General features: G+C 43.8%; 1 protein-coding gene across 1 annotated transcript; it reads left to right on the forward strand.

The window, feature by feature from the left end:
• On the forward strand, positions 1–8,476 carry inaa (internexin neuronal intermediate filament protein, alpha a). Its single transcript, XM_036547178.1, has 4 exons — positions 1–94; positions 2,349–3,409; positions 4,843–4,967; positions 5,453–8,476. The coding sequence occupies exons 1-4, from the start codon at positions 1–3 to the stop codon at positions 5,715–5,717; spliced, it is 1,545 nt and encodes a 514-aa protein (XP_036403071.1). The 3' UTR covers positions 5,718–8,476.
• The last annotated feature ends 2,011 nt before the right edge of the window (positions 8,477–10,487 follow it).

Below are 10,487 nucleotides of genomic sequence, written 5' to 3' on the forward strand. Positions count from 1 at the left end.
ATGTCAGCCATTAACAGTAGCGAGTGGTGGAAGATCAGGAAGGGTGAGATGTGGGGCAATTTGGGGAAACTGTGGACCAGCCAAGCCATTCTGGGTGAGCTACAGGGGTTGCATCACAAATGCATGGGGGCCAGTAGGGAGGGTATTGCAGTACTGCAGCTGGAAGAAGTCTGAGGCCTTGACTAACCTCTGGGTTGAGTAGGTACTGAGGAAAGGTGTTTTTTCTGTGATGTTGTATAGGAAAAATCTGAAGGCCCAACTGATCACTGCTATGCGGTCCACGAAGGTCAGTCCACTGTCATATGTCACATTGGGGGTCTTGGAGGTGTGACACTGTAGTGTTTCCCAGGGAGATGGCAAGCACTTGGAAGGGAGATGTGATGATTGAATAGAACAGAGGGAAGCCAAGCACAGGGCCTTGGGGGACTGTTGTTGTAAGATACCAGAGATTTATACAGACCTCTTCCAGGCCACCTGATGGGAATGACCAGAGAGGAATGATGAAATCCAGCTAAGAGCAGTACCCAAGATGCCCATAGCTGCCATGATAGACAGAAGGACATGATGGTTCCCTGTGCTGAAGGCTACAGAGAGACCTAGAAGAATCAGGGAATGGCGTGGAAGTGAAATTCATCTGTGATTGAGAGAAGAGTCATTTTGGTACAGTGGCCAGCCTTGAAGCCAGACCTTGCAGGTCGTTCTAAGTAAGAAGAAGGGGCAGGTGATTAAAAACAGCAGGTTCAAGTGTTTTGGAGAGAAGAGCAAGAAGGGAGACCAGGTGGCATTTCTCTACAATACAAGAATCCATCATTGGTTTCTCCCCCTGCTGAATGCAAGGGGAGGGGCTGATCAGAGGTGGGTACACTTCTTAACGTCAGTTATTAGGATAATTACAGAATGACCCAATGTACCATCATAATACAGAAAGCTGTTTGAAATAAAGAATGAATCATGCACAATGTCGGAGATTTCATCATGAGGTTTCTTAGGGGTAAGGGTAAAAAAAGGAGAAAAACAGGTGATTTTAGCACTCAGCACTCATTTGGCTTCATTACAGTCTGAGAAAATTTAAAATGTTAATCCAGCTAATCCAGTTAATTTAAGTGTAATTTCACAAACAATAACAGTAGTGCACATTAGTATTACTCCTAAGAACGGATTCATTGGATTATGTCTTCCAACACAGGACAAGTCTGTCAACAGACTGAGTCGTACTATTTCCCCTTAAGTAGGCTTCAGATCTGACAGGGAGATCCATCCTTCCGAAATGAAATTCTGTACAGAGGAGACGTTCACTGTAAAGTAGGATTACTCGTCCAAACCAGGAGCACTCCATGCAGATACTGTAGAAATTGTTCACGTCGACAGGGGGCAGCAACGTACATGAATTTCCGTCAGTTGCATCGTGTCGTTTCTAAATTTGGAAAGCTTACGTTCAAAGGGTTTTCAGTAATATTGTAAAGTTAAAACTAACTGACCATATGTATACTTCTTACCTAATGAGTAATTTAATAAATTGTGTTTATAATTCTGTGTTTTGAAGTGTATTATTGCTTATTGCAGGACAATATACTCTTCCAGGTATTTTCAGTTTACGCCAATATATATGGATATTACCCTCGAAGCTTAAGCATAAGCCTATTCACTTGACCATTACCCTTTCCTGAAAGAAAGTAACATATAATATAAAGCACATTGTCTCAATGAGCCCGCAGCTGGCTGATATATTAATATGCTACTTGCATGGGAATCATTGCATGATATGATATATTGATAAACGTGCGCTTTTGCAAAATAATAATAATAATAATAATATCTGTCGTAGTAATTAACACTAATTTATTTTAAACGTGTCAGTGCGTACCGCCACACCGTTAGGTTGCGGTACCCTTGCTTAAATTTCGCGAATACCATCGCCAAAAAGCAGGTCATTTCAGAAAATTGTTTTAAGAAAATAAAAATAAATTGCAATGTCATAAAGACAAAATGATCTTGATGTCTTTCTAGAGGTGACTGACTGAAGCGTGCCATTCAAAGTATTTCTTGCAGACACCAGCGTTGCACCAAAATGGACAGTTCCATTTTGGAGTTACGCCCAGTTTAGAGGGAAAAGTGCGCACTATTTGAATGCATTCCGTAATCGTCGAGAATGTTGCTCTTGAGTCCTTTTTATTAAACGAAATGCGTAAAATGAAGAAAGGACTGTCTTAGTTCTAACGTTAGTTAAATCTATACATCTGCAGTGTGGAATACTTTAAGTGAGCACCACGTGATGTGATTTTTTGTTTGGGGCGGCACTGGTATATAAGGCAGACGCAGAGAACGCTCAGCTCTCTCCTCCTCATTAGACGCCAAGATGTACGGATCTGACCACTACACTTCTTCTTCCTACCGGAAGATTTTCGGGGACTCCCCTCGTTTTTCTGCCTCTCCCTCTAGGAGCAGCGCCTACTCCTTAAGGAATTCTTTCTCTTCCAGCGGCTATAGGTCCCAGTCCCTCTCCCGTCTCGGCTCTTCCCTTGGCTCTTACAGGAAATCGGCGCGGTCCTCATTCTCGCCGGTGCCAAGCGAATCCCTCGATTTGACCCAGACCTCAGTCATCAACAATGAGTTCAAAGTCATCCGTACCAATGAAAAGGAACAGCTGCAGGGGCTCAATGACCGCTTCGCTATGTTCATCGAGAAGGTGCGCAATCTTGAGCAGCAGAATAAGGTGCTGGAGACCGAGCTGGTGACCCTGCGCCAGAGGCAGACGGAGCCGTCACGCCTCGCCGACGTGTACCAGCAGGAGCTCCGCGATCTCCGCTCTCAGCTGGAGGAGCTCAATGGCGAGAAGTCCCAGATACTCATAGAACGGGACAATATCGAGGACGACCTGCAGAAACTCCGAGCCAAGTACGAGGACGAGATGAGGGCTCGCGAAGAAGCCGAGCAAACCCTGAAGGCATACAAGAAGGACGTGGACGATGCCACTATAGTTCGAATGGACCTGGAGAAGAAAGTGGAGTCTCTCCTGGATGAGATAAATTTCTTGAGAAAAGTGCACGACGAAGAGGTGACGGAGCTGATGAGCATGATCCAGGCAACCCAGGTGTCGGTGGAGATGGAGGTAGCCAAACCGGATCTCACCTCAGCCCTGAAGGAGATCCGTGGCCAGTACGAGTCCCTGGCGTCCAAAAACCTGCAGTCCGCGGAAGAGTGGTACAAGTCCAAGTTTGACAGCCTGAACGAGCAGGCCAATAGAACCAACGAGACGATGCGTGCGAACAGGGAGGAAATCAACGAATTTAGGAGGCAACTCCAGGCCAGGACCATTGAGATCGAGAGCCTCCGGGGAACCAACGAGTCCCTGGAGAGACAGCTCCGAGAGATGGAGGACAGGCACAATTCAGAGGTCATTGGGTTCCAGGTGAGGCGTGCTTACAGTTAATTACTTTTCACCCATGAAACCTTTTCAAATCAACCGTGCCACACAGACGGACACACCGGTAGCAATTGTCCACAAATAATATGTTCCATAATATTTTAAAATATAACCGTGGCAATAATTATATATCAGATAACCTACTTTAGTAATGGAATACAAACAGAACATTAAATCCTGTCTGAAATCTTTCTCTCTCTCTCTTTGGCTCGCTTGCACTGACGATTCTCATTTATATGGTGCTTACAAGACCTATTAAATAATATTAACGTAGTGTTTAAGGTTGTTCTAATATAGTTTAAAAATAATATGTATCAGATGTTGAAAGTGGAATATGTGGTTGAACGACACGAGGGCTAAAAAATTAAAATGATCACCCTTTACGGCAAGGGCAGATACGATTTCTTAATCCCCTTCCCTGTCCATGGTGCTGAACCAAACTCGCTTGGAGGTTAGCGGGCGAGGTTAATACCGTCTTCTGAGACAGCTAAAGACAATTCCAGATAAGTCTTACGAGGTCAATATATTGCGGAAGCAACACAGGTGGTCCTAAACTCCCGAAGGTCTATGCCTTCCAGTGACGTGAGTGCGTACTCTCCACTTCTTTTTACAATGCTAAGTGATGTGCCACCTGATAATCTTCTTTAGCCTACACGTCGATTTATTTTCAATAGAGAAGACGGGACAGAGGGTGGATTTATACCAACGGAGTATGGCATGCGGTCTGCTACGACGGCAAATCAGATTAGGACTCATCTACTCTTAGCCACGTGTGCATACAGTCACGACAAGTCATAGGGATAAACCCTCGCGGTGAATTGTGCCTCCAGATAATACAACAAACCGGGGTGTTCATGAACGTACCGTAACACAAAATTTTCAACACGTAATATATGCGATCAACTAAACTTCTTGGCTCTCTGACATAGAAATGAAACATTCAATATACTTGATAGTCCATGCCCTTCATCGGTCAAAATACTATCCGTAATCCACAAAATATAGTATAATAAGAGCCTAATCCCCTGTCATTCAAAATCACGTAAAATGAACGCCAGGAAGAACTAACCTGGCGTTGAAAAAGACCACTCTTACAGTACTGACAGTACTCTGACAGTAATGTTTTATCACAAAGATCTTAAATCGATGAGGTAAAACACAGCAGGAGAGCACGCTTCACGCTGCGCTCGAAAGCTGCCACGATCCACTGAAATGGCATGCAAGAGCATTTTAAACAAAGACAAAACAAAGGCGACCGTTTGATACAATTTATGAAAGAATACGCAGAATCTTGTAAATCATTTCAAATATAAAGCTCTAGGTAAACAGTGAAATCACATCATGCAGGCAAATTTATGTGGGAAAAGAAGTACGCAAGCTGACGACTGTAAAGTGAAGTTTGTGTTTTATTTGTCCAGGACACGATTGCGCAGCTGGATAACGAGCTGAGGACCACCAAGAGCGAGATGGCACGTCATCTGCGAGAGTACCAGGATCTTCTGAATGTCAAGATGGCTTTGGACATCGAAATTGCAGCCTATAGGTAGATTTTTTTGGTTTCATATTTTCCGTCTGAACCAAGCTGTTGATAAGCTGTTGACCTACAGAAATACCTTGGAATACACCACCCTACCCTCAAAGTGCAGAAGGCTGGGGTGTGATCATCATATCACAGACTGAATCATATTATACATCATAATGCATTGCCTGCAATTGCTATGTTTTTGTAAGTAACATATAGAAGTCTTTTTAGTTGCAATTACATACTTAAAATGTAGCAGGTGATAGCTATTGTAGCTGGTGTTGTTTTCCTGTGATTAGAAGTTTAGCTGTACATTACCACATCAGTCAAAGTGGCTATATCTTCTCAGGTATAACCAGGCAATGAGTTCCCGTTTCCCAAAAGGATATACTGAGTCTTGGCAAAGAAGCAAGCTTTGTCATAGGCCTCATTGACTCTCACTGTCAGTACAGATGCCGGCTTTTTTACCTAGGAAAAGTTAACGTCCGTCTGTCTGTCCTGCGCAGGAAACTGCTGGAGGGGGAGGAGACTCGATTCAGCACCGGGATCACTTTCCCCAGCTCCAACATCAGCTCCGGCCCCGGGCTCAGCTATGGATACCAGACCCGGGTTTACACCAGTTCCTCCAAGGGCAGCAAGAAGGAGGAGAAGGAGGAGGAGCCCAAGGGCAAGCCGTCCAAGGCGGGCAACCAGCGCGACTCCGGCGACGACTCCAAGAAGATGGAGAAGAATGAGTCGTCAGATGCCTACTCCACCAATCAGAAAAACTAAAACCCCTCACACACCCTTAAGAGTGTTCTGAGAGCAATCTGCGACCCTACAGTCACACTCTCCGTATACAGCTACAATACTCCGTCTCACATAGCAATCTCTTGGAAAACGCACCTCTAAAATATCCTTTAACACCCTAATTCCTTACAGCAGGACCGCGTACACTTTGAGGATGTCACAATGTGAACCAGTTTACACACGGCTGTCAAATACACGGACGTATTTCAATTCAAAGCGCACTGCCACAGGCTACAAATGGCTCTTCACACATTCCAGACGGTGTGTATGTGTGTGTGCGTGTGTGTGTGTGTGTGTGCACGCATGTGGTGCATGTGGTCAGTACAGTACATATCAGATCTACAGTTTCTATCAGCATTTTTAGGTCCACAAATACAGAACCAAAGAAAGAAAACAGTTGTCCTTTTCACAGACTAAGACATGAGCAAGTTTAAGTAAACAATTTATATAACACAAAAGTATCTCAAACCAAGCTCTAAACCATAATTGTAAGCACTGTTAAGCCATGTTGCTAATTATTACTTCAACATTCATGTTTTAAAATAACACACAGGATCACACAAGTACATTCCTTTAGAATGCTTTCGAGAGCTTGTTCAAACTGGTCTTGTCACTGGGTATAGCTCCTGTCTGTTGATACCATACGTGAGTCAGTCAGCTTTGCATCTCCAAGTTTGCGGTGTGTAAAGCATCCACTTCTCAGATAGAATTCCTCATTAATATTAAGAAAAACAGCATTCTCTGATTCCCAAAAGTATAGCTTCAGAAGCAGTATTGGTCTTCAGGATTGCTCTAGATATAACTCTATGTCCCCTCTCATGAAAAAGGCAAAAATTAAATATAACCACCTGTAAGCTGCATGACGTATATTGATTTCATGTTTGCATGGTGACTGTATGCCAGCCATCAGCTGTTCCCACATGACCATAGGTTTCCTCAATGTCTCATTTATTCTGCTGCTATTGTTATTACTCATTTCAAGGCTTAACGCTGGTGTTAGAAGAGGGAAAAGGTGCAGGAGATTATAGTAACTAATGACATTTTTGTAGCTTTGATGTCTATCACATTGTCACTACATTTAACAACAGTGGTGAGTGTTTAAGTGTTCATGAAAGTTCTTCATTGCGGGCGCTTGTGTGTTAAGGTAATCTCATTAGCACTGACTCATGGATGCTAAGCAAAAAAGCAAAAAAGAAAAAAAAAACATTAGAGGCAAAAAAGCCTTGTGAAAACTTCAATGACATTGGCTTTCAGTTCATTTCGTTTTATGCTTTCAGACGAAGAATTATATTTAGCACGAACGCATGCACTGGCGAGCTGAAAGTTTTGAATTTAATCAAAGTAGTTATGGAAGGGTTTCTAGAATTGTCTGCGTACTGGCATTCTAAATATATTTTCATTGATGCCTCAAGCACATGTTAATGACTGGCCTCTGTATTAAAAAACCAAGCCTTAGTCACTAGAAAGCTAAGCTAAGCAACCTTATGTGTCTCACCTTGCCCAGTTTCAACAGCAGCTCTGACAGAAGCTCAAAGCAATGGCCTGTTCAGGAACGGTTCCATGTTGGAGAAACGGTCAGTTCAGCTGACGAATGCACAAGATCTTATGGCAGGGTACTAGGCTTTTAAGAGACAAACAGGGGCAGTTTTAGTGTGGGCTAATTGGAGGTTGTGTATTTGGATGGCATCTATTTTAACCATTCATCAGATAAGACTTCAGCGTGATAATGATGATGTTTCATTATGCTGGTCAATAGTGCACTGATATATGCTGTTAAATCACTATGAATTGTTGGTCTTTGGTCACCCCAAAGGTGATAATGAACTGTGCTGGGGTCACCAGCAGTAGCAGCACTGAGGCTAATGCCAAGCCGAACAATGCATGTATTCTGTGTATGAATTAGATATCTATTGCTCCTTTACTCTCCAGGTTAAAATATTGAGCCGTTTAGCCAGGGTTAACACCGCAGACCCTACTTGATTCTATGTCTACGCGTGACACAATCGGCATGCTCCATGACCGCTGTGATTTAGCGAAATCTAAAACAGAAACATCATTCTCTGGGAGCTCACCAGAGGAGTCTAGGGTTGAGGTGTAGACTTGACTGTGCACCTGCACACCATAGTTGCATGTGCATATCATCCAGTATGCACAGCCTGTGAGTCTGCAGGGTGTGCGTGTTGTGGAGGGAGGTTGAGGGAGACCTCTGGTTGCCCTTGATAGTTCTGTCATTCTGTATTTGACCTGGCTCACCCTACAATGTGCAATGCTGCTAACGCTAAAGACAGCAGTCAGACAGCCATCGTCTGCCTGGCCGTGTGAGAGGGTGACTGGCAGTGTGGCCAGTGTGTCTGGGTAACGTGTTCATTATGCCCAGTGATGGGAAAGGATGATTGGTGGCTGACAGCGTTGCATCAGCCCTCCTGAAAAACCGCTCTGATGCCACGGCCAAAGCTTTTTGTAAAACTTGTGTTAAGAGCTGTCATCAAAAGGTTTCTTAAAAAAAAAAAACACACGTCACCAAAAATGAATTAAACAAAACAAAAAAAAAGACTGAATGTTGTAGTTTGTCAAAATGCCTTAATACCACCAGCAGCTTTCTGACTCGGGCAGCCTGTGTGCTTAGTTAACGGCACTGTTCTTTCTCCTCTTTAGAATTAAGCCTGATGTGAAACATAGATGAACACATGAACTATCTTCTTCCTCTATTCTTTCTGATGTATGGCACATATCAATAAAGACTTGACACTGAGAAGCCCATCGTGTCATTCCTTTTTGACTCCATTTCAGTTTGTTTACATAAGAGGACACTGTGCTAATATGGCAGCTATGGCAGCTATGTGAATTATGACCTGCCAGCTATTGGTAGTCCAGTCAATATGGACTTCTTTGGAACAGCTTTACTTTGGACATCTGAGCTGGTACCCAGTTTTCATTGGCTTCCAGTGAATGGATTACATTTCAGATCTTGTGCTGTCTAGCCACAAAATCAAGACAGGAAAATGGATCTCTCCCCATTTTGTGCAAGTAATGCCTATGACAGTGGAACTTCGGAGCTCTTCATAAACATGTCCAAAATATCCCTTTCTCAACCATTCGGTCACCTGCAACAGGGATGCAAAACTCTTGATCATGACAATAGGCTTCGATTAACCATACATTAATGAATGAATAAACTCTAAGGTCATTATGGGCTCAGATGGAATAATGATCAGGCGAAGATCAGGCATACCTGCTCCAGGTATCCGCTCCCTGAGTGTGGGGGTGGACAGTCTTCTTTCCTGTAAATCTGCCGGGGGGGGGGGGGGGGGGGGGGGGTTGCGCTATCTTTGATCCAACTGCAACATGATAGATTGATATAAAGTTTCAATTTCATAAAAAAATAGATGGAACAGAAAATAGTTCCAGCTGTTTTAACATTTGGACAAGGTTTTCCTTTCAAGATTTTCAAAGTTGTTCCCATAACTGAACAAATATTTTAAGTAATTCTTTATTAATGACTAATTATCAAATGAAGAGATTTATTAAAAAGATAATATCATGACATTGACTTTGTTTAATTTCTGCCTGCATTGCCGTATTAAAACCCACAGAAAATAAATCTAGCCATCACAAAAAACCTCTGTGACCCTGAGTGGAATTAGCCACACCCGTGATTTAAAGCCATGATTCCCCTGACCCCGCTCACTCCTCATCTCCATGCTAGAGCACCGCACACAGGTGGAGCAGAGGGAGCATGTGGGTTTGGGGATGGGTCCCCCCCCCTCCTCCTCAGTCCTGTCGGGGCACGGGGGGCCGAGTGGACTGGCTCATGACACACTCACTGCTGGGAGCATGTGGGTTTGGGGATGGGTCTGCCGTGCTGACCGAAAGACCCCCCCCCCAGTCCTGTCGGGGCGCGGGCGGCCGAGCGGACTGACTCGTGACGCACTCTCTGCAGATCTTTAAAGATTTATACCCCTGCAGTGCTTCCTGTGGTAGGTGAAGGAGGCCCGCGCACTGACACACCCCACACTCAACGCTACAATAACACCCCCTGTTCCTCCTACCCCCTCATTTCAGCTCCACCCTGCTCCGGCTCCTGCTGTCTCCTCTCTCCCGCACCGGGGAGAGCATGAACTGCAGCAGTCAGTTCAGATTAAACTCCTGATTATGCTTTCTCAAAGTGGAAAAGTGTGTTTAAAAAACAAAAACTGTAAAAAGTTATTGCATTCACTACACATAGCGCTTTTCAAAGATATCAAAAGTAATTTATATCAGCCATTTTGACCCAGTATACTCACCACATGTTGGCTGGGTTGGAGAGGGATGAGTTTATTTGGCCTATTAAAATGACTAGTCAAGTGTACTTATTTAAATAATTAACTAATGTCTGTCTGGTTAAACCAATGAAAATACTAAAAAAAGAAGATTAAAAAAAATACAGGAAAGGAATGACTTCTTTCCTGGTGGTAAATAAGCCACTGATAAAACTCTGGACACCCTAAGTGCTTCACTGGGTGACTGTGGGGCAGTGTGAGCTTCTAGAATACAGCTGTTCTAGAATATTTACACCACATGTCCCAGATCACACTCTCTCATGACACTAATTGTGCATGAAACTGGCTATCACAGGTGGTGGCAAACCGGGACATGACTCCTGAGGTAGCTGTAGCACCACTCTGAAAAGACAGCTCTCAGCTTGACTCAGCAGGTCCCTGCATGACATTAACCCTGACCGTGTTTATTGGCATGGCATCCACATGCAGTACC

The sequence above is a fragment of the Megalops cyprinoides genome, chromosome 15 (assembly GCF_013368585.1).
Source record: "Megalops cyprinoides isolate fMegCyp1 chromosome 15, fMegCyp1.pri, whole genome shotgun sequence".
NCBI lineage: Eukaryota > Metazoa > Chordata > Actinopteri > Elopiformes > Megalopidae > Megalops > Megalops cyprinoides.

What these genes read in the sequence shown, in the direction of transcription:
- inaa (XM_036547178.1), top strand. Translation starts at nt 1, where the DNA reads ATGTCAGCCATTAACAGTAGCGAGTGGTGGAAGATCAGGAAGGGTGAG. An exon ending in GACCAGCCAAGCCATTCTGG is followed by an intron (nt 95 to 2,348) that starts GTGAGCTACAGG and finishes CCTCCTCATTAG; the next exon opens with ACGCCAAGATGTACGGATCT. An exon ending in ATCGAAATTGCAGCCTATAG is followed by an intron (nt 4,968 to 5,452) that starts GTAGATTTTTTT and finishes TGTCCTGCGCAG; the next exon opens with GAAACTGCTGGAGGGGGAGG.